Below are 25,088 nucleotides of genomic sequence, written 5' to 3' on the forward strand. Positions count from 1 at the left end.
CTATCCAGTAGCAATTTTGTTCTTCAGCCCAAGGACTTTGGGGGAGAGCTTTTCCCCATCCAATCCCATCAACACTTTCTGAATGAATTCATAATAGTGCCTCAATTCCTTGGGGAAGGCTAGGTTTAGTGCATAGATTACTCCAAGCATCAATGCACAAGCTTGGGCCGGAGATCCAATGTTGTCCATGACTATCTCCCCTTCAACAAATATGTCATCATAATGTCCATTTTGTCCATCCTCCCTGTTGATGACATAAATGCCCATGGTGTGCTTCTTCAGGTCTCTCTGGATATCATCTCCTTCAATGTCCTAAACGTTTAATAAAAAGGTAAAAGAAAAAACAATTAACTCTACAATTAAATTCCAATCTAGTCGTTTGTGTGTGTGTGTAACACACACACACACAAATATCTATCTAAAAAGCGTGTGTATAGATGACTTGCTTACAATGACTTAAACGACTTACTAAGTACTCCCGAATAAGGCTTCCGTCCTCTTCACCAGGGCAGATCAAAGCGCCCTGAGAACTGCTTCCCTTTTCACGTTAACATCACTTTCAGCCTGTTTAAAGAGAGTTGCTGATTAAACCAATTTGGAAAAAAAACAATGTCTGACATTCGCAATAAGTAAATCTTATCATAATGTCAGTTCAAACATAGTAAATAAAATTTATATATGAAATTTCAAAATTTAGATTGCTTGGCCGGTCACCTAAAATGGCTTATTGGACTCACCAGTGACCTGCCGCTTAAGACAAAAGAAATCCTAATAGAATTTACAATATTCAGATTTACCTCTTGCATGATCTGCAAGTGGTGGGCAAGTTTCTGCCCAGAAACACCGCCCTTCTTCTGGAAAACTGTCATCAGCCGAGGTGTAATTCTGTCTGTGCCGCGAAGGTCATCTCCAGTTGAAGTGATACGCTGGAATTCAGCATTTACCTGCATCACACACACACCACACACACAGAGAAAAAAAGAAGACTGGTGCTTAATCATTGGTATGATTATTTTGTTATTTCTTCATTAAATGCTACAATGCAATTGCCATCACTTCATAAAGCATGATTAGCATGTGGGTTAGTATACAGTGCACGAAGGATGTTACTACTGTTAATCAAAGAAGAAATGAAAGGCATCAGTCCATTTAACGGGTTTAAAGGGTTTTAAAAAGCAGATATTTGTCTGTTTCAGGTGGTTGGCAACACATTTTCCTGTGCTCTTTGTCCACTGGTGGGAGTGTCTCACCTGTGGGGTCAGCGGGGCAGAACTCTGCCGTCAGCAACAGAGAGCAGAGAAAATTTAGAGGTGCAACTAAAAGCATGCTTGCCATGTAAGCCCCAAACATCTCTGAAATTGCTCTGCAAAATTGTGACTGTCTCTACTCTAAGCTGCTGATGGTCACACAGTGTACATTTACTCTGGTATCTAGTGTATCATATGGTACCCCAATTGAAAGGCTCTCATTTTCTACTTTCTGAAACCTTTTTAATTTACACCAACAATTTAGCTGTAACAGAATTGAGAAACGAACATTACCCATGTGTGACCATAGATTATAAATACGTGTGATACCTGCTGTTAAAGCTCATCTGTGGTTGTACTTCGGAGGTTCTGTGGGTACCGTAAAGACTCATGTATGCACACAAACCTCAATTTGTTTGCTCTCTGATCCTCTTTCTCTTGGCTCTTTCCTTCAGGGATCACCACAGTGAACGATCCACCTCCATCTAACCCTACGCTCCGCATCCTCTTAACTCACACCAACTAAATTCCTGTTTTTCATTTCACTTTCACAAGTTTTTTTTTATCTTTTATCCTGGATGTCTTAAACAGTTTAGGAGTTGGCTATGATGGTGATGACAATAGATGAGAGGTCTTAGGGGTTTTAACTTGACCATTTATTTTTTATCTTATGAGCAACAAAGTCTGTTCATCACACATCACATTTTTAATTTACATCTGTTTAGCACATGCTTTAAACAATCTGAGGCTAACTAAAAACTAATAGCTAAAAAAAGGTTTTAGGTTCATTCACAATTGATAATCTGATTACACTCAATCTCACTCTATTAATTATTGAGATGATTAATCAACCATTTCAATAATCAAACTCACTATAAAATAGTTTGGGCCCTATATGTAGTGCAAACTTACTTAAATAATCAAATATTTTTGCATTTATAAGAAAAATCAAAAATTAATTTTATTCATGTTTCTACCCTTTAAGTCACTTATGTTTTTCATACACATATGTTAAGTGCTGCTCAAATAAATACTCTGTACGGTACACAGGTCAAGAATTTAACGACACAGTCACTATGAATGCCAGCCTCTTTATACCTGTATTTGGACTCGTCTTAATCCAAGTGGCCCAGATTAGTTAATGTATAACATAAGGAATTACTGAAAAGAGCACTCAGCAACAAAAGCATGCCTTTACCTCATTAATCTGGAAAAGTGCAGGCCACCTAGCTTTGAACTCCCCAGCACCACCTCTTGTCTACGGTAGGAAAATGTTCGTGACATCTTCTGTCTTACATCTGAGGCACTGTTTCTTCGTCTGACGCCGGTCAAAAGCTCAACCCTGATGTTTTCTAGACTGTCATCCGTTTCGCCAGCTGGACAAAAATTGACCTTTTTAGGTTTCTTAACATTTTTGGCTGGGAGGCAATCATCACTGGATTTGTTTTTCAAAGCATTTATAGTCACTTCAGGACAGCCGATGTTGCGCATCTTTGTCCTGTAATTAGCCATCTTATATTTCAGGCTAATCATCCAGCCATAGTAACCTGTGGCAGATGGCTCTCGCAGACAAGGACATGTTTTGATCAGTGCCCCTGCAACTTCATCTATTTGGTAATTTTGAGGATAAGCAGTAAACTGAAAAATCGCCTCAGCTAGCTTCTCTAAGATGTCAGATTTAACACCTGGAGTAATCTTGAGCCAAGTTCCAGTTTCTCTGAAGGTCTCATTTCCACGCTGAAGTTGCACCTCTACATTGAATGAAAATCGAGGAATAGTAAACTCGCGAGGCCATGCACATGATCTCAGCTCACTGTCTGACTGTGGTAGAATTATGGTGCTGTCTGAGTTGGAAGAAGACGATGAGAGACTGGAGTTTCTTTGAATACTTTCTGGACTTGCAGATGAGTCAAGACAGCATGCGGGATACTGCTTTGACAAAGATGCACTTGTATCCAGATTTGCCATGTACACGCGTTTGATTGTACTTCGGTCTTGGATGTCTTGCATTATGTTCATAAACTCATTGTTGAAGTCAGGCTCCATGAATTGAATACGAAAGTCTCTTTCAATTCCAAATGCTTGGTGAATTGTGCTCATCAGTCAAAGTTCTCGGCATCCCTGATGGAACGTCAAGTCTCCTAAAATCATCATCTGCCACGATGACTCTCAGCTTCAGCTGCTCTGCCATTCTTCAATCTGATTTTTAAAGATATTAGGAGAAAAAAAATGAAAATACTTTGCCTATAATTTTATAGGCAGCACGGTGGCACGGTGGTTAGCACCGTTGCCTCACAGCAAGAAGGTCCTGAGTCCAATTCCACCATCAGGCCGGGGTCTTTCTGTGTGGAGTTTGCATGTTCTCCCCGTGTTTGCGTGGGTTCCCTCCCACCGTCCAAAGACATGCAGCTTGTGGGGATAGGTTAATTGGATAATCCAAATTGCCACTAGGTGCGAATGGTTGTCTGTCCCTGTGTGTTGGCCCTGCGACAGACTGGCGACCTGTCCGGGGTGTACCCCGCCTCTCGCCCTATGACAGCTGGGATAGGCTCCAGCGCCCCCCGCGACCCTGAAAAGGATGGATGGATAGATAATTGTATTAGGGAGCATGAGAGTTACCGCTGTGACAGACTCCAAGTGGTATGCCATCATGAACTGATGTTTCAGTGACAGTAGCACATTTTGTGTGTGACGAGCAACCTGTTTGAAAAAACTGTGCTTTGCCTCGAACCTCATGGTCCACATGCCAACAAGTGGCCCAAAGACTTTAATCATCTGTGGATAATGCTCCACAAAAGGATGTTTGGTAACAGCTTCAGTCCTGGAAACAGCTCTTTCAACCTACATCTGTGGTCGGAGACTCGAGACTTAAGGAAAGCAATTGATTGTTCTGTGTGTGCTGGTGCAACAACTAGTTCAACAATGTCCTTTAGGTCCAAAATTACCTGCCAAGCTGTTTCATCTGGAGGTACCAAGTCTCCCACCAACAATGGAAGGAATCGTAAGAGACTCCAGTTTTCATGAGCATTTCCTCCAATGCTTTTGTTCTGCATGAAAGTCCTGGGAATAGCATGAGGGCGATTACTCTTGTCTGCCCATTTGTAGGGAAATGTCAGAATGGACTCACTGTCAAGTGTAAAATATTTTTTCAAAATTAAGATATTCAGGCAGTATCCCAACTCAACTGGTAATATGCCCTCAAAAATGTCATGTGTAATATCTGGAGGATATCCACTGCTAACACTGAAATGGGAGAGATGTGCGGAGAAAACACACCGTCTTTTAACACCGTGACATGGTTTTGCAGAACTCTGTGCAGAACTTACATGCATTTCATGTGTCTCTTTGCTTCTCAGAGTAAACACACCTGAACTAACCTCTGTTTCTTGAATATCAGATCTTTTGGCCTCACAAAATCTGCAAAAGTATTCACCTGAAAAACTCTCAATAAATCCAGAAATACTGTGTGCTCCTAAATGATCTGCTATGACTCACTGTATTGTGCCCCTGACAAATTCTCCAAGATGTGCAATAAAAATCCCTTGACTTTCCAAAGTAACAGGATCACTCAACAACGGCTCTAGAATCTTTTCATATCCATATGTCTTTACATCCTCAGACTTGCAGAGTAAAGCCAGATAAATGGAAGTCAGTGATGAATGGCAAGCAGGTGGTAAATTGCTAAGAGTCCAATATATGGCACAGATTTTGTGCTTTTTACGGGAAGTGCCAAGTGGATTGCAAATCTCAAAATCGTCAATATACAAATTTAGTAACACTCGCAATTCACCTGCTGATAAAAAACTGCTTTCTTTGCAAAACAATCCCTCCCTAAAAGACCTGTAAATCACTTCTTCCCCACTTTGTTCTGTTAGGCGACTACCATCCAAAACCTTAGCAAGAACGTGGCAATCACTGAAAAGCTGCTGTAAAACCTTTAAAACTGGAACATCCAACACATACTCTGCAGGCTCTACAACTTTAAAATGTTCCTTGTGGGACCGCACCGCAATGGCAAACGGTTCGATTGCTAAAATAAACAATAAAGGGGACAAAGGGCACCCTTGCCTACAGCCCCGTTTAATTTCAAACGGTTTAGATATAATTCCATTTGTCAGTATTTCAGCATATGGCTCATTATATAAAAGTCTAATCCACCGACAGAAATGATCCCCACAGCCAAATCTTTTTAATATTTCAAATAAATAGGGCCACTCAACTCTATCAAAGGCCTTTTCGGCATCTAATGATAGTAGAGCAGTGTCCGGTTTTCCCTCCTGACTATGAAGAATATCCAACACTCTTCTCACATTATGAAATCCCTGTCTACCCGCAATAAACCCATTCTGATCACAGGTAATTAGATCAGGTAAAAATCTCTCCAGTCTTCGAGCCAAAATTTTGCAAAGTATCTTTAGATCCACATTAAGAAGACTTATTGGTCTTAGGTTACCACATTTATTGCACGGTTTACCAGGTTTGGGCAATAAAGTTATCAGGGCTCCTCTTAATGAGACCGGAAGGATTCCCTTTTCAAATGAATCCGAAAACATGTCAAAAAGAGGGGACAGCAGTTTAGTTTTACATTCCCTATAAATTTCTGTCGGCAGCCCATCTGGGCCTGGGGCTTTACCTGTTTTCAAATGGTCTATTGCTATAGATATCTCCTCCTTTGTTATAGGTGTATCAAGGCGGTCCCATAAGAGCATAACTGGTCTATCAGTAAACCAACAGGAATACAGAATTGCTTTATTTGCAGATGATGTTATTCTTTTCTTGGAAAAGCTGAAGGAGTCTATCCCAGCCTTGTTGGATCTACTACACATATTTGGACGGATATCAGGATATAAAGTGAACAAAGAAAAATCTTCATTAATGATACTTAACTCAGAAGAGAGAGAGGGTGCTGGAAATTCTTTCCAATTCAAAATGGTAGACTGTTTTACCTATCTGGGGATTAAGATAGTGCCATGTTTGAGAGACATTGTTGGAGCTAACTACACCCCTATGGTAGACTCAATCACCTCATCCCTAGGTAGATGGAAGCCCTTGCCCTTGTCACTTATAGCGAGAATTAATGTTCTTAAATTAAACGTAATGCCCAAACTTTTGTACCTGTTCCAGAACATCCCATTGTCACCCCCTGCTAACTTATTTTCACACCTGAAGACAATTTTTGTACTTTTTTGTGGAATGATAGACGACCAAGGCTCCGTTTATCACTCTTGTACTTACCGTATGAAAGAGGAGGCCTCAAATGTCCCAATCCACTTTGGTACTATTGGGCAGCCCAATTGAGGACTATGATGTATTATTTTACAGATAAATCCCCCCCGCCTTGGACAAATATGGAAAACAGTTCAGTACCTCTCCCCCTTCCCCAGTACCTATACTCAGCAAAAGTCAAAATGTTGAAAAAAAAGACAAAAAATCCTATAGTCAGAAATATGATTATGATCTGGTATCAGGTTAAAAAGTACCTGGGTGAACCCACCTCTTTCGCACGCTTTAGCCCAATATGGGGTAATCAATTTTTCCCTCCAGGCAGAGCAGACCCTGGTTTTGGGAAGTGGGCTGACAAAGGCTTAAAGACAATAGGGGATCTCGTGGGATCAGAGGGTGAGATTTTGATGTCATTTGAGGAGTTGATTTCCAAGTATGATATCCCATGCAAACACCGATTTAAATATCTACAAGTGAGAAACTTTATTAGATCATCTCAAAATCAGTGTTTGTCAATCCCTCCGTTTTCCACTTTGGAAACAGAAATGAAAAGAGATTACTTTGGAAAGGGAATAATCTCCAAATTATATAATATGTTAGTAGAGGGTTCCCCTGAATCTTCTTTAGGAAAACTTAATGCCTGGAGGGAAGATTTACAGGAGGACTTATCCTCCGAAGACTGGGAGGAGGCATGTGCTGAAGCACAAACACAAACTACCAATACTCGTCTCAAAGTATTGCAATATAATTGGCTAATGAGGATGTATGTGACTCCAGAATATGGAACGCCAGGACTGCCATAATGAATTAATTAAATACACCATTAAATAATTAATTAAATGTGGCAATAATTAATTAAAATTGGAATTAATTAATTAAATAAATAGTTATGATATATGTAATTAATTAATTATTGACACATTTAATTAATTATTTATGTATTTCACGTTTTAATTAATTATTGACACATTTAATTAATTAATTATTGACATATTTAATTAATTATTTATGTATTTCACATTTTAATTAATTATTGACACATTTAATTAATTATTGACACATTTCATTAATTATTGACACATTTAATTAATTATTTAATGATATATTTATTTATTTCATTTTGGCAGTCCTGACGCCTGGCTCTCATCATGAAATAATTTTATCTGTCAGCCTCACCCATCAAACTCAGGGGGCGGGGTTAACGCTGATCGAGTCAAAACCATTGCTTTGGCCTGGTGGCCATTGTTTCTAGCACACAACAGAAAGCTAACAGAACTGAGCTTTGAAAAACCCTGTTTGTGTGTTACCAAATACCGTTTTAATATTTTTTTAGCCGAGAATGTAGTGGTTTAATCTTCATGTGTCTGGTCGGTTTGTCAAGATACAGCCTCTTTGCAAAAGTGTTTCGATGATTTCGGAGATGTCGTCCCAGTCTCACGGCAAAGCGTGGGATAGACCCGCTCGCCACGCAAGCAATCCCACCGACAAAGCGCAGGCCCCGGTACACAGCTGTAGTAACCCCCGCTGACTTCTTTTACTGAGGTTATATTTATCGATGTTTTATTTCCTGATGTTCTTATGTGTCCTACGTGTTTCAGTCGCCAATTCTGAATTATAACTAACATTAAAAACATGTTTAAGGAGGAGAGAGAGCAAATAAATCTGTTTAACATCTGATCTTTGGGTTTTTGTTCAGTAATCAGCGTGACCTGTGTATAAACACATAAAAGAGATAACGTTGGTGTTTCCGTCATGTAGTAACTGCTGGCTTTAACTGTACAAAGGTTGTTCGACACTATGAAACACATACAGACTTCATGATGTTCGGCTAATATTTTTATTGTGAATATTAATCATGCTGACCTCGCTCTGTACACCACGCAGCGAGGTCAGCATATCCACGATATCCTCAGCTCCATGAGTTAACACAAAGTTTCCCAGCTGACTATCTAACTGCCAACTATTCCAGAGACGTGAAAATATACAGCATAAAGAAAAGTGTAAGAGACTCAGCAGCAGATTAGAATAACAGTTATACATTTAATAAATCACCAAATGAATCCAAGAAACGAGCAAACCTGTTCCGACAATTTGAATTTGTATTCCCTCAGCTGCAGACTCGCTGCTGTTTAAATGTTTGAAAAGGAAGATTAGATATAAAAAACGTCAAACATAGACTCAGTCTGCCTTCACATTTGATATGAGGCCAGCACGTATAGTGGCCTCAGCAGGCTATTACTGAAATACACGTGCTATATCATAAACTATGATATAAACAGGGAGGTCCTATTAACATGTTTAGTTTTAAAGGACACCTTCCTGCCTTTAGTCTCATTCATGAGCAGTATTCGTTTTCTTCTAACATCCAGAAGTCTGCACAATGTGTTTCATAGTTTGTAACAAGCCTTTGACAGGTAAACATAACATGACCGAAAAAGCAAAAAAAAAAAAAAAAAAAAAAAAAAGAGAGAGAGAGAGAGAGAGAGAGAGAGTGTTGACATAAGAAGAGAAAATGCTCTCAATTATGGAGACAGACAAATGGTTCATTTATGTTTGATGTGTGTTTATTCCTCCCTAAATATCGTCGGTGAAGTTCGCCATGCACGTCAGATTTTCCTGCGCATTTTTATACCTCTGCCAACAGAGAGAGAAAAAAAAATCACATTCTAACAGACAGCTGGTGCTTAGAATACAGTTGAATAACTATTAAAAAACAGATGATATTTAGATGATAGTTCAGTCTAACACATGTGCCAGTGAACCATTAAACGTCTGTGAAACTATGCAGTTATGAAACGTAACTTTAACCTCAGCCAAACCGATTTGCTCAGTTGTAAATAAAACAGCGAAGTAAACGTGACCCGACAGACAGAACCTGAGTGAATGAAGTCCAGCGTTTAACCACTGAGAGCTAAAACTCAGCTGAGGTTTCAAAGCTGTGTGCCGGTGATTGGACATCAGCCGCTGATAAAGCTGGCTCGCCTATAAAGTGCTCTGTAAGGAAACAAGCTCCAGCAGCTCTGCGCTCGGGGAAAATACTATATTTACTTATCTTGTGCAGAAAAATGCGCTGACATTGCGTTATATCGAGCACCGGCTGCCCAGTTAAACTGTGACTATCACCAGGTAACGTAGGCGTGTTTCTTGAATTAGCAGCAGGTGTTAAACAGCTGACAGATGAGGAGGAGGATGCATGCAGGTAAACTGAGGGTCTGCTGAGCTGATCGCTGGTTTCGTGAGAAAAATGTCAGCTCGTTCTTTATGTTACAGAAGCACAGAGACACAAGACCAGGCGGAAAGAGACGATCGTTCGGTGAAAATGAGAATCTGCGAATGCAACATGTGGAACACGGAGAGTGGAATATGTAAACAAACCGGTTAACGTAACCCCCTCGGTGCACTCTGCATGCTAACTGTTAGCAGAGCTAGTGAAATCTCTGAAAACATCTGAGCACTTTTGCAAATATGTTCTATGTTGACAACCTGACCAGACATACGTCGCGACATTCGCGGCTAAAACACTGTTAAAAGTGTAGCTGGTGACAGAAAAACGGGGTATTTTAAAACTACACCACCACCATTGCTGCTTGTGATTTGATCTGCATTCTGGGATAACTGGCTGCCCCAAGTCTACACAAGCAATCGATTATCTAGGATCGACCTGTTTTGACTTACTTTGCACGGCAACCAATCAAATGTTAGAGAAGCTGCATGGGCAGCGTTAACCCCGCCCCCTGAGTTTGATGGGTGAGGCTGACAGATAAAATTATTTCATGACGAGAGCCAGGCGTCAGGACTGCCAAAATGAAATAAATAAATATATCATTAAATAATTAATTAAATGTGTCAATAATTAATTAAATGTGTCAATAATTAATTAAAATGTGAAATACATAAATAATTAATTAAATGTGTCAATAATTAATTAATTAAATGTGTCAATAATTAATTAAAATGTGAAATACATAAATAATTAATTAAATGTGTCAATAATTAATTAATTACATGTGTCATAACTATTTATTTAATTAATTAATTCCAATTTTAATTAATTATTGCCACATTTAATTAATTATTTAATGGTGTATTTAATTAATTCATTATGGCAGTCCTGGCGTTCCATACAGAAAAGCTTAATAAGTATAATGGTGATATCCCAGACTTGTGTTTCAGGTGCGGAGAGGAGAAAGGGACGTTTTTCCACTGTGTCTGGCAATGCAATAAAGTACAACGGTTTTGGAAAGAGATTAAACAAGCTCTGGATATTATATTGGGTACACAACTAGCTCTTGACCCTAAACTTTTTATTTTAGGGTTATATCCTGATGGACATCTTATGTCTAGAAAGGTAATTACCGCCCTGGACTTATGTCTACTGCTGGCAAAAAGAGTCATAGCACTCTCATGGAGGAAGACCAGTTAACCAAAATACATTAACTGGATTAAGGAATTGTCCACAACTTTACCTATGGAAAAAATTACTTACATTATCAAGGGGAAACTACCACTTTTTCAAAACATCTGGGGTCCCTTTATGCAATATATGGGAAATATGGATCTTGGCAGTATGGTGGATGGGGCGGATGGGGTGTAAATGTTGGTGGTCCTCTGCAGTTTCCTAAATTAATCTCTTTTATACTTGATCTTTAATGCTGTGTGAATTGTACATTTGAGTTTGTAACTTTGAACCATGCACAATAGTGTAACCGAGTTGATGTTGAGCAACCCTTGGAAATAGAGAAGCTTATTGTTATTATATATATATATATATATATATATATATTTTTTTTTTTTTTTTTTTTTTGGGGGGGGGGGGGGTTGTGTTTTCCTTTTCCTTTGTTTGACTAAGTTATTATTTACAGGTCATATAGTTTGTACTTCCACTTAACTGTTGCTCTCTAACATCTTATAAGTGTCTGATTTGCAAGGGAGGGCGATTGACTGTTATACAATAATTTAGCTGCCCTGGATGTTTCCTTTGCTGTGGAAGTACTCCAATTTCTGTATGTAATTTTGAAATGCAATAAAGATATTGTTGGAAAAAAAAATGTTCCTTGTAGAAATTTTTGCGCTTAAAGGATGTTGCTAGGGGACAGCCTTTACCTACTGATGTATACACAGGATTAGATGCACACAGTGCAGATGCAAGTTCTTCAATGACTGACTGGTCTATTTGCAAGCTGTGACTGTTCAATGTGTTAACTAAAATTAATTGGATTATAACGCAGGGAATGTATTCTGGAGTTACTCGACTTATATATGTAGACAGGAATTGTTCATTTGAATTAAAAAGATATACCAAAATAAAATATGCTGTATCTAAAAGGAGCCAATATCACTTTTTTCAGTTTATGTCAAATGAACCAAAAAGTATTTTAGTCACCAGCCTCGTAGGGTTTTCAGTGTGTCTTTCATCATATTCATGATTTTTCCATTTGCTTGGGAAGAACTCAATAGTTTAGTTTTGCACTTTGTATTTTGACTCCTTACTTACAATCCATGTTCTTCCACATGTTACATGAAAAGCATAAACATAAACATTGAATGTGATCTTGTAAAGCTTTTACATGTTACACCATTAACATTAATTTAGATATTCAGAACAGTGAATACTGCACCGATACTAAAAATACAGTTTGTCACTGTTTTACCTTTCCCTCGTTCGATATGTGATGTTGTAAGATAGAAATGTTGTGTTCCACCTCTGGTACATATATGTTCAATGTTAGTTATTTACTGTTTTATTTTGGTAGCTTCCTGTCTCTTGTGCTTAGGTTCAGTTCTACTTACCCTGCCTTGTCATCTGTCAGTTCTTTCTTTATTCCTACCTTTTCCCTTGGCATCCTGTGTGTGGGTGTGTCACAGGACCAGAGAGATCTATGTGTCATGTACAAGGCTGGACTGGGAGAAAAAATCGGCCCGGGCATTTTGACTAGAGACCGGCCCACCAGGATAAATGTGACGTCATTCAGGGGTAAAACCGCAAAGGATTCTGGGAACTCGTGGCAAGAGGTACTAGCGCACGCAGGCTTTCAATTGAACTCAGTTACACAGCAATAAAAAGAAACACAAAAATGGCAAGAAGCTGTTGTATTATTAACTGCAATAGCCGGTCACATGACAGCCACGGGAAGCCGACGGGTAAAGAGATCGTTTTTTTTTTATCGGATTACGTCGTTGAAGAGAAATTTTTTAAGCCATGTTTCCGAAGTAAGAGGCGACGGATGGTCTGGATATACCAAATATAACGTCCCAGAACACTCCAGCTCACATGTTAGTCTGCTCCAAGCATTCCCACAAAGGTCAGAGTTTTGTAGTAGTTAATACGTCATTTTCATAACATAACTGGTGATATAGGTTACAAGCAAGTCTGGCGCTGAACAGAAATTGTCGCGCTATGCTCCTTTATTTATTGTGTTTATTGTGCATAAATAGTGAATTGTCCTGACACAATATTGTGTTTCGCTTCTGTTATTATGGTACATTGACAAAAACATATACTTTTATTCACAGGATAAAACAGTTGTTTTGTATCACTAATTGTCCAGTGCGATTACAGCATACAGTATTATTGTCACTGCTACATTTCTGTAACGAACCAGAAATTATTTCCACTACTAATTAATTACCGTTGAGCTCAAAGGTTATATTAATAAACGGTTAACGAATGTGTATTTATGACAACGATTTGTGAGACTGGTAAACTTACCTTTGTTCGTACGATGGTCTTTCGTTCTACACGGTGCATTTCAAGGTCCTGTACCCATCCGGCGGTAAACTGTACCTGGGCTTGTTGCAGTGACCTGAAGTTACTAAACTTCACGAGTGTATGCACTCACTCCAAGAACCGTATGATTATAAATCTGAGCGTGGTGACAGTTGGGCAGCACGCTAATGTATTTTGTCCACTCTGTGTGCCCGTAAGGGTCTGACCCTTTCACTCCTTTGATTTTTTCCTCGTATCTTTTCTTTGTCTTTTCGTCGAGTCTGTCTTTGTACGGACTGGCATTGTTCTCCTTTTGTTTTGTATATTCCTTTTTTGTGCGGCAAAGAAAAAACAAGAAGGTATTGGAACCGGAGAATGAACGTTTTGCGGTGCTGGAAATGCTTGCATTTGATGCGGTACTTGGATTGTTTTGCCACGAGTTCCCGGCATGCAATGCACGAAAATCACTTGATTGCTAAACAAGGGGGAGGGTGCATCCGGCCTCCTCGGCTGTAATTGGTCCAGCCCAGAGTCGATCATGACCAATTGGCCAATCCAACACCTTTCATTATATATACCCTTCCTAAAAAAAAAGAAAATCCATCGGCCCATAAAAACAAAAAATCGCCAGCGGCCCACCGGGCAAATGCCCGGTATGCCCAATGGCCAGTCCAGCTATGGTCATGTAGAGTGCTGTGGCAGGATGGGTGTGAACCCAAATGCAGGACTGATGCATGAACATAGAGACAAGGGTGACTAGACGTGACATGTGGAACACAGGAGAGAAACAAAGCCTGACACAAGTCCTTGTGTCACGGTTGACGATGGTCAACCGTGGGGATGTGAGGAAGGAGGACCCAGGCGCGGAGCTCTGTGTATAAGCAGTGCATTTATTTACAGTGAATGGAAAAACATAACAATAAATCCTCAGTGCATTCCCGACTCCCGTGACGTCTCCTCTTCCCAGTGTTAGTGTTCCTGTCTCCGCTCCTCAGTGTCTGAGCACCCCGTGCTCCCTGCCCTCTCGTCTCCACGCTTCTCCTGGGAAATAACAGAGAGGCAGCAGTCAGACACACCACAATGCAGCAGACTGCACTGGATAACTAGTCAAGAGACTAACATGAAGCCATGCAATGATCCAGCATTGGAGAGAGCTAGAGATGGGTATCGTTTAGGTTTTATCCGATACCAGTACCAAACCGGTAGTTTTGAAACTGTTTTCCACTTTTTCTTTGGTCATTTTAGCCTTTTTGCCAGGGTGAAGGGAGTATCTGCCATCAAACAAGAAGACAGCCGCATGTAGCTATGATGATGTTTGCTAGTTCACCTTACATGCATTAATGTAATAACGTGGTTAGCCTACTCAACGTAAATTACACACGAACAACATTAAGCTCCTCACGCAGAGAAGAACGGCTGCTGCTGCATCATCATCCTCATCATTTCTGCTACACTGGCAGGGCTGGGGGCCAGGACTCTCCTCTTCGTGTTTTTGGGGGATGTTGCAAACTCCGGGTCCGATAACAGGCACCACACCCGCAGTAGATGCGCTCGGTGTGAGGTCTCGCAGCAAGCTATCAAATACGGCGCATTTCTCGGCTTTTAAAAAAACGCTATGCGTCGCCAGGTGTTTCATCGGATTTGAGGTGTTACCTCCTTTGACAGTATCACAGTATCAGCTTAAAGCACTTGTTGCTGCTGAGTTTGCATCTTTTGCTGTGAAGTACAGCCAGACTTTTGACCGCTTCGCCTTGGGCATTTTTAATCTGTAGCTCTGCTCTAAAAGAACGTACGTACCTGGGCCCGCCTACTGTGCTTGCAAAGGTAAAATGATTGGCTGGAATCCAAAGTATATGACATCTCAGGAAAAAAAAGCACCGAAATGTGCGCTGCTTTTCGGTCTGGTTACTACCGTTTATGTCAGAACCGGTGCCATAACGGGTACCCATCCCTAGAGAGAGCTCCACCACACTCTCAAGTAGCTCCTCCGATGAGGCTTGATCACCTACAGGTGTGTCATGGTCTTCAGGTGTGGCCAATCACCTGCCAGGGCCACACTCACCAGGCCTGAAGGTGCCTGTAAACAGGTGCTCTCAGAAACACCTGCATCCACACACACACACCCACATACACACATATATCTGCAAGCAGGGAGAATGAGGGGCAGCAATACCATAAATACAGTGTCTTGCAAAAGTATTCGGCTCCCTTGAACTTTCCCACATTTTGTCACATTACAGCCACAAACATGAATCAATGTTATTGCAATTCCACGTGAAAGACCAACACAAAGTGGTGCACACATGAGAAGTGGAACCAAAATCAGACATGATTCAAAACATTTTTACAAATAAATAACTGCAAAGTGGGGTGTGCATAATTATTCAGCCCCTTTGGTCTGAGTGCAGTCAGTTGCACATAGACTTTGCCTGATGAGTGCTAATGATTAAACAGAGTGCACCTGTGTGTAATCTAATGTCAGTACAGATACAGCTGCTCTGTGACGGCCTCAGAGGTTGTCTAAGAGAATATTGGGAGCAACAACACCATGAAGTCCAAAGAACACACCAGACAGGTCAGTGATAAAGTTACTGAGACATTCAAAGCAGGCTTAGGCTACACAAAGATTTCCCAAGCCTTGAACATCCCACGGAGCACTGTTCAAGCCATCATTCAGAAATGGAAGGAGTACAGCACAACTGTAAACCTACCAAGACAAGGCCGTCCACCTAAACTCACAGGCCAAACAAGAAGAGCGCTGATCAGAAATGCAGCCAAGAGGCCCATGGTGACTCTGGACGAGCTGCAGAGATCTACAGCTCAGGTGGGGGAATCTGTCCACAGGACAACTATTAGTCGTGCACTGCACAAAGTTGGCCTTTATGGTAATTTACCATTTTATGGTGGCAAGAAGAAAGCCATTGTTAACAGAAAACCAGAAGAAGTCCCGTTTGCAGTTTGCCACAAGCCATGTGGGGACACAGCAAACATGTGGAAGAAGCTGCTCTGCTCAGATGAGACCAAAATGCAAAAAGCTATGTGTGGTGGAAAACTAACACTGCACATCACTCTGAACACACCATCCCCACTGTCAGATATGGTGGTGGCAGCATCATGCTCTGGGGGGGCTTCTCTTCAGCAGGGACAGGGAAGCTGATCAGAGTTGATGGGAAGATGGATGGAGCCAAATACAGGGCAGTCTTGGAAGAAAACCTCTTGGAGTCGGCAAAAGACTTGAGACTGGGGCGGAGGTTCACCTTCCAGCATCAACAACCCTAAACATAAAGCCCGGGCAACAATGGAACGGTTTAAAACAAAACATATCCATGTGTTAGACTGGCCCAGTCAAAGTCCAGATCTAAATCCAATCCAGAATCTGTGGCAAGATCTGAAAACTGCTGTTCACAAACGCTGCCCATCTAATCTGACTGAGCTGGAGCTGTTTTGCAAAGAAGAATGGGCAAAGATTTCAGTCTGTAGATGTGCAAAGCTGGTAGAGACAGACCCTAAAAGACTGGCAGCTGGAACTGCAGCAAAAGCTGGTTCTACACAGTATTGACTCAGGGGGCTGAATAATTACCACACCCCACTCTGCAGTTATTTATTTGTAAAACATGTTTGGAGTCATGTATGATTTCCGTTCCACTTCTCACGTGTGCACCACTTTGTGTTGGTCTTTCACCTGGAAGTCCAATAACATTGATTCATGTTTGTGGCTGTAATGTGACAAAATGTGGAAAAGTTCAAGGGGGCCGAATACTTTTGCAAGTCACTACATATATATATTTTCATTCAAGTCCATAACTGCTCAGGGACCCTGGGTGGCTCAGACCCAGGGATTAATCAAATATTATGATTTTATTTTCCGTGTATGGTTGCAAAGGCATGAGAAATAAGCAAACTCACATGGAAAACATTTCACCTGTTTCCTTTTTTCCTGCCAAATAATGAAAGAATGCTTGGTGGCTCAAGGCTTGTGCACAGTACTTTATAAGTGTGTAGCTTCTTACACAGCTGAGCAAAGTTTCAACCCAGTTTCAAAGTAAACAGAAATCATCACAAATATACAGCAGCTTGGGTTCATGGACAGGAGCTGTCATGGTTTTTTCTGACAGCCAATACGACTTTGTAAGCAACAGAATTATGTTTTGTGTCAGCAGCACTGTGCTTTGTAGGTGTTATGAAGATGTTATGGACATCTTCAACTTCAAGGTGAGAATTGAGCCCTTTGAGGGCAGCTGATATTTTATCAGCACGACATTCAAAGGAACAAACTCCCAAACACAAGCAGTACAGCCCACCGAGGAGAGCCCTGCACTGAAAAACCAAACAGCCATTATAGAAACACACGGCATAGAAGAGTCACACCGACGGGGCAATACTCAGCTGCACCTAAAGGTTACCGCTAACTCTTTTGAGAATACCAATGTTCACATTTGGACCAAGAACGCAGACTGTTGGAAAGAGGAGTAAAGGAAGCCATCATTGAGTGGATGGCTTACAACACCAACTGTCAGCCACCTACAATGCAGCCCTTCCCACGTGCCTCAACCTCCAATCATATTGTGCATCACATGACCGCAATAGGTTGTATGATAACGTGAGGTCTCACAGTGGTTTCACCCAAAACCTCTAGTGGGAACGACCACCACCTTTACTTCACGCCTCACGTCACGAGGGACATGATGAATAGTGGGCCAATGACCCAACACAAGAATTTAAATATGGGACACCGTTTGTTTTAGGGCTGAACTAAAGTTCATTTGCAATTCAGGAAAAACTGTATTAAAAATCATGATTGTATTAGATGCTTGTTGATGCCATGCCTCCATTAATGTCCACGTTTCCACAGACACAGGTGAGCTGTGCCACCCTACAAAGGGAAAATGAACACTGTGGCTGTAGCAAAGGTGGTGGAGCAGGCCACCTACTAATTGGAAGGTTGGTGCCTTGATCCCTGTAGGATACTAACTCCAAGAGTATGGTTGTGTGTGAATGTCAGATAGGAAGCACTTACAGAGGAAGAGCTTTTACGAGGCACTTAAACGCTTCGCTTCGTAACAACCATGTACTATTTAACTGTGTTTGATTATGATTTCTTTGATGAAAGAAGGCAGTCATAGGTGTCCAACTTCCATGCAAACAATATGGTGCTGTGTTTCTGTGCAACATCCATTGTTCATATACAGTCTATGAGTCATTCCAATATTACAGAAGCGAGCAGCATTATTACCAAGCATATCTTCTATAAGACGAGCTGTATTGTCTGGCTGAATTGCTGCTATGCTCTGTACGGTCTCCTCTTCTATAGTATCACAGCCTTGCTGAGTAAAGTGCTGCCTGTGGCTGCTGTTGATTGGCACACTCTCTCCTCCCCACAGTTATCTGATCTCACAGGCCAGGTTCCTGCCAACAGCCAGTCAGCAGCAGCGGCAAAAACCCAACCACTTTGTCATCCAAGACGCCTCTCTCAAGTTCTTCATCTTAATCACATCTTGTAGCTGGCATTTTGTTTCTGATAGGGCTTTAACAGTTCCACACACATTCGTTGGTATTTAGTGCACGAGTGTAGCGCAGCACAAAGATCGGGCTTTTGGTCAATAACGTCTAGAAGAAATATACTTCAGCATACGCTGATGAGAAAATTGGATCATTAAGTGCATTTATGCAAATGAATCTGCTTTGTTTGAGTAATAGCAGGCAGGGATCTGTAGCAGCATAATCAGGCATGTAAGGTCATGAGAAATGATAGAGCAGCAATTCTCTCTCTCTGCTTCTATAAGAGTTTCTCTGCACAACTAGAGGATGGAGTGTGCCACCTGGCTCATCTATCACAGCTGGAACTGCTGAGACGGTGAGTGCTGCCAATAAACAATCCTCACAAAAATGGAGCACATAGAAAATCCACTTACAGGCACAGAGAGGGCCTCTGTGGATCCCATAACACCCCGTGTACCACTATGAATACCCTGCAGTCATTCACAGGACCAGTAATGCATCTAGTGTTTTAAAGTCTATCAAATATTAGATGCATATAGTTTTAGGAATATATGAACACATATTTTAGGCTGGTGTTAGGCTGCATGTGGCTTGGACTGGGTTCCTTTGTCTTATTAACCCCGTTAAAAACCTTCCGCCTTAAAAACCACAAACTCAGTAATAGTTTGACAACTTCAAGTGCAGCATGAACAACCTGGGGCTTTATGGGCACTTGGCAGAAATTTAGCATGTAGTAAACTTCTTTGTCCCCATTTCCAGTCCAGATTGAGATATAAAGAACTTCACTGAAACCTTTCTATACGTCTTACCTGTAACACAAAAATACCAATTTTATAAGAATAAATTGGCGGACGGTGATATTACCGAAACATTTTTCCTGGTTTTGGACTTACCTCCGTTCTATGCATCTTTGCAACTGAGTAATTAAAGCAGTCTGAGGTTTTGGCTTATACAATGTTTCTTTTTCAACATTTAACTTGTTGTTTGCTATCTACAGAGTTTAAATGACTGGCTGTTTTACTATAGACATACTTGCCCAGCTTAATTTAGCCTCAATGCCCTGTAGGTGCCACTTGTGATCTAAAGCGTGTCTGGGGTGACTTTCTCTTCACTGTTATCATCACCATCTTGTAGCCCTAGTTACGGTTTATTATTAAGAAGAACATCCAGAGTAACCATTATCTTAATTCAACTAACTCTGTTATACAACTAAATAAATCACTGTAGTATCCAGTTGTCTACTTCAACTTGAAGGGCTGTGAATGTTCACAAAAAAACAAATCCTAGATGTAACACTTTAGCCCCCCGGGTGTCACGGTCTGGCTGGGGCAGACCGTATGTGTTGCAGAGGAGGACTCAAACGCAGACCAAAACGTAGTGTGGATAAACAAAACAAGCCGTTTATTGAGGCTAGCAATGAGGGTAAAAATAATCGGGCATCGGTGAAAACTAAACAATAACCTAAACTGGGTGAACTAATAACAAAACATGAAAAACCTTAACCATAGTGAACTGACATGGGTACCTGGGGATGAGACATGGATGAGCAGACGACCTGACAACAAATGACTGAAAGCACACGGACTAAATACACACAGGAGGATGATGAGGGAAGTGGGAACACATGGGGAAACAGCTGGCACACATGAACATAATGACGTCACAGTGGGAGAGTAAAACTGAACACGATGAACACAGAAACACCAGACCTCTTCACAATAAAACAGGAAACATAATGAGACATAGACATGACAACCCGAACTTGACAACGTAAGACACAGACATGAAACGCATGAAGAGCAGGGGAGATTTAACATAGTTGGAAACACGAGGGGGAAATAATAAGAACTAGAAACACCTAGGCATGATAACAAATGAACTTAGGAAACCTGAAGGGCTTACATAAACTAAAACTCAAAACGCTGGGTCAACAGACCCAGGATCATGACAGAGCCCCCCCTTTAAGGGCGGATCCCAGACGCCCAAAGACATGAAAACAAAAAGCCCCCCCACGGGTGGGCGGCGGGGGTCCAGGACGGAGGGCCAAAACAAAAACTACCACCAGAAGCACAGAGGACAGTCCAGAAATCAGTCCAGCGGGCCAACCCAAAGGGCAGCAGCACCAGAGTCCGAACAGTTCAGGGGGCCGACCGTGCGGACGGCAACGGCGGCGACGACATGGAAACAGTTCAGGGGGCCGACCGCGCGGAAGGCAGCGGCGGCGACGAAGGAGACGGAGCAGTTCAGGTGGCCGACCGCGCGGAAGGCAGCGGCGGCGACGAAGGAGACGGAGCAGTTCAGGTGGCCGGCCGCGCGGAAGGCAGCGGCGGTGCTCCAGTGTCAAGCGTACTGGCCGAGGCCCGGTGGGCACAGGACCAGACGAGGCAGGACCAGACGGGGCTGCAGAGGCTGAGGCAGGACCAGACGGACCAGAGGCCGGACCAGGCGTAGACGATGTAGCCGAAGCAGAGGCCGGACCAGGCGTAGCAGAAGCAGAGGCCGGACCAGACGAGGACGAAGACTCGGATGAAGCCGGACCAGGCGAGGCACAGGCTGAAGCTGGACCAGGCGAGGATGAAGACTCTGATGAAGCTGGACCAGGCGAGGATGAAGACTCTGATGAAGCTGGACCAGGCGAAGCACAGGCTGAAGCTGAACCAGACGAGGATGAAGACTCTGATGAAGCTGGACCAGGCGAAGCACAGGCTGAAGCTGGACCAGGCGAGGATGAAGACTCTGATGAAGCTGGACCAGGCGAGGATGAAGACTCAGATGAAGCTGGACCAGGTGACGACGAGGCGGCTGCAGGTGGTGGCTGGACAGGCTCCTCGGGCCCTCCAGCTGACGCAGCGTGAGGCTGAACGGGCCCCTTGGACCCTCCAGCGGAGACGGGTGGCTGAACGGGCCCCTCGGACCCTCCAGCGGAGACGGGTGGCTGAACGGGCCCCTCGGGCCCTCCAGCTGACGAGGCATGAGGCTGGTGTGGTTCTCCGGAACCACCAGCTGATGAGGAAGGCTGCTGGACGGGCTCCTCGGGCCCTCCAGCTGACGTGGCATGAGGCTGGACGGGCTCCTCGGGCCCTCCAGCTGACGTGGCATGAGGCTGGACGGGCTCCTCGGGCCCTCCAGCTGACGCTGACGTGGCATGAGGCTGGACGGGCTCCTCGGGCCCTCCAGCTGACGTGGCATGACCAGTAGGTGCAGAGACGACCGGCTGAACAGAAGGCTGAGCAGGTGATGGAGCAAATGACTGAGCTGCACAGTGGGTTAAGGGCTGGGCTAACGGAAGCACAGGAATGTAAGCTACGGACCGGGCTGCTAACAGAGCTAACGACTGAGCTAATGACTGAAAGGCATGCAGTAGCGATGGCGGTGTGGATTGCAGACCGAATTCTCCTGAGCCCTCAGTAGAGACAGGGACGGGTGCAGGCACATGCCGGACACTAGCCACTCCCACCCGAGGAGTAGGTACGGGTGCGGAGACGGGCTGTATCCTGGCTGACCTCACCCTGGGGACCGGAACAGGCACCGGCAACGGCTGGGCAACTGCCCTTCCCACCCGAGGAGCTGGTACGGGTGCAGAAAGGGACAGAGCCTCAGCCGGCCTGGAAATCAGAGTGGGGACCAACTGGGCCTCAGCCTCCCCCACCCGAGGAACTGGTACGGGTGCAGAGGTACGCCGGGCCCGAGCTGCCCCGGGAGGAGAAACACGAGCAGGAAAAGGAGCAGGCTCAGAAAAAACAGTCTTAGAAACAGCAGGCTCAGGGTCGACAAAAATAGATCCATCAAAAATGAACCCGCCGTCCACTTCATGTTTTGCAGTCTTAGTATTAGCAGTCCTTGTGTTAATAGTTTTTGAAATCCTTGGGTTAACAGTTGTAGAGTGAGCTGACTTGGGGAAGACTGAACCAGACTTAACAAAACCTGAACTGAGTGTTGTAGACCTGGTAGAAGTGTTCACAGATTTTCCTGTAACTGCATGTTTACAGTCAGACGGGACGTGAGAATAAGAGTCATTGTCACTCACCACCGTGAGGTGCTCAGCATTGTCCGGTTTATGGAGGTGGGCACGCCGCTTCCTTCGAGCAGAGGAAGCTGGCGGAGCGAGCGACTGAGCCCCTGGTGCACAGAACGGTGACACCGAGGCTGGAGCGTGAGCGCCTGAAGCCACACGGAGGACTCCCACCTGAAGCGAGCGAGGCTTGGATGCAGGCAGCGCAACAGGCGGGGACTTTCGGCAGCTCTTGGGACCTCCGAGAGCTAGCCGAGTCCCGTGGAAAATGCGCTCGTAGTCGGGGGTACGCCATGGCCTCCAACGGAGCTCTTCCTCCATTTGGGCGAAGGTTGCCTCCCGACGCTCATAGAGCTCGCGGTCTGCTGAGTCCATACTGGTCAGGTCGTACTGTCACGGTCTGGCTGGGGCAGACCGTATGTGCTGCAGAGGAGGACTCAAACGCAGACCAAAACGTAGTGTGGATAAACAAAACAAGCCGTTTATTGAGGCTAGCAATGAGGGTAAAAATAATCGGGCATCGGTGAAAACTAAACAATAACCTAAACTGGGTGAACTAATAACAAAACATGAAAAACCTTAACCATAGTGAACTGACATGGGTACCTGGGGATGAGACATGGATGAGCAGACGACCTGACAACAAATGACTGAAAGCACACGGACTAAATACACACAGGAGGATGATGAGGGAAGTGGGAACACATGGGGAAACAGCTGGCACACATGAACATAATGACGTCACAGTGGGAGAGTAAAACTGAACACGATGAACACAGAAACACCAGACCTCTTCACAATAAAACAGGAAACATAATGAGACATAGACATGACAACCCGAACTTGACAACGTAAGACACAGACATGAAACGCATGAAGAGCAGGGGAGATTTAACATAGTTGGAAACACGAGGGGGAAATAATAAGAACTAGAAACACCTAGGCATGATAACAAATGAACTTAGGAAACCTGAAGGGCTTACATAAACTAAAACTCAAAACGCTGGGTCAACAGACCCAGGATCATGACACCGGGCTCTCACGTTACAAAGAATTCAAAGTAAATAAATAAAAATACAACAATCTGCTACACACACACACACACCAAACCCCAGTAAAAACAGTTAGTAAAACATTTAATACACATAAAATTGCCGTGGACGGTTTATATAAAACGACCGTGGTCTCTGCCATTTTAAAAACTGTAAAATATGGCCGCTTCACTAGTCCCTAAGGACCCCAAAGCTTTACATATCCAGTCATCCACCCATTCACACACACATCCACACACTGGTGATGGCAGCTACATTGTAGCCACAGCCACCCTGGGGCGCACTGACAGAGGCGAGGCTGCCGGACACTGACCACCACCAGTAGGCAACGGGTGAAGTGTCTTGCCCAAGGACACAACGACCGAGACTGTCGGAGCCGGGGCTCGAACCGGCAAGCTTCTGATTACAAGGCGAACTCTCAACTCTTGAGCCACGAACCCTTTTTCTACTAAAGCTGTTAGCTTAGCGGCTAATGGACTTTCCGTCCCGCTACCTCTGATATTTTTCCTCTAACCACTTTTTTCAGCTTTCCTTACTCACCGCTGAGCTTTTTGGATTTCTGAGTCGCGTCCAACTCCCAGCAGTTTGGCTTCGGTAACGCCAGTTTGCCGAACACATGGAGCTATATGGACATGAACGCACTGGCAAATGCAGAAAGTCATGTGATCAAGGTCAACAGCAAGCTTGACACGTCTTTATTTAAACCAGAATGGCATGACTACATTATTTACATCATACAAAAATGAGTTTCCACTGCTCTTTTTTCTAGCTGGGCTACATCTCCATCACCACATGTAAACTGGAGGGCTTCTCATGATGATGATGTCACAATTGGACCATTTCTGACACTTTCCTGCATCAAATGGGGAAAGCCCTAAGGCTGCGATGTAAGCCACTGCATGATGAATCCTTTACAGTAGCAAGCAAGCACTGCTCTTCATTTTATTCCTGTAATGTTTTCATTTGAGGGCATTTTGTACAATATGGACAGTGCATCAGAGAAATCATCAAATGTTTAAAGAACTGCGACTCAGTCCTTTAACAAGTATCAAAGCTGCTGCTGCAAATCAATGTTTTTAAATTATTGATGACCTCGTTAATCGATTTTACAAGAGAGTGTCAGGAGTGTGTCCAGTTACATCTGACATTAAGATACTTCCCAGCTGAAGGACCTAGGTTATATTTCCTTGCTTACTTTACTCGTCAGTTCATTACTACAACAGTCATGTTTTCTAAGGAAACGTTTTTGCATGAAATGTATTAATTGTAATCATATGATGTAAGGTTTTATTTGAAATAACTGCTAGTGATTATCATTTATATCAAAAGCTGAATCTAGATCACAGGAA

The 25,088-nt window shown here is 43.1% G+C and overlaps 1 protein-coding gene across 1 annotated transcript; it reads right to left on the minus strand.

The window, feature by feature from the left end:
• Nucleotides 1-23,062, minus strand: LOC147310830 (uncharacterized). The gene is made up of 5 exons (XM_086267488.1): nucleotides 21,226-23,062; nucleotides 20,735-21,075; nucleotides 1,251-1,274; nucleotides 798-944; nucleotides 1-312 (listed from the first exon to the last, which is right to left on the minus strand). The coding sequence occupies exons 1-5, from the start codon at nucleotides 23,060-23,062 to the stop codon at nucleotides 1-3; spliced, it is 2,661 nt and encodes an 886-aa protein (XP_086123614.1).
• Between the last annotated feature and the right edge of the window lie 2,026 nt (nucleotides 23,063-25,088).

Source organism: Aulonocara sp. 'chitande type north' Nkhata Bay, linkage group LG16 (genome assembly GCF_057382095.1).
Source record: "Aulonocara sp. 'chitande type north' Nkhata Bay isolate Kocher_YH1m ecotype deep benthic linkage group LG16, A_spYH_male_GT1.1, whole genome shotgun sequence".
Taxonomy (NCBI): Eukaryota; Metazoa; Chordata; class Actinopteri; order Cichliformes; family Cichlidae; genus Aulonocara; species Aulonocara sp. 'chitande type north' Nkhata Bay.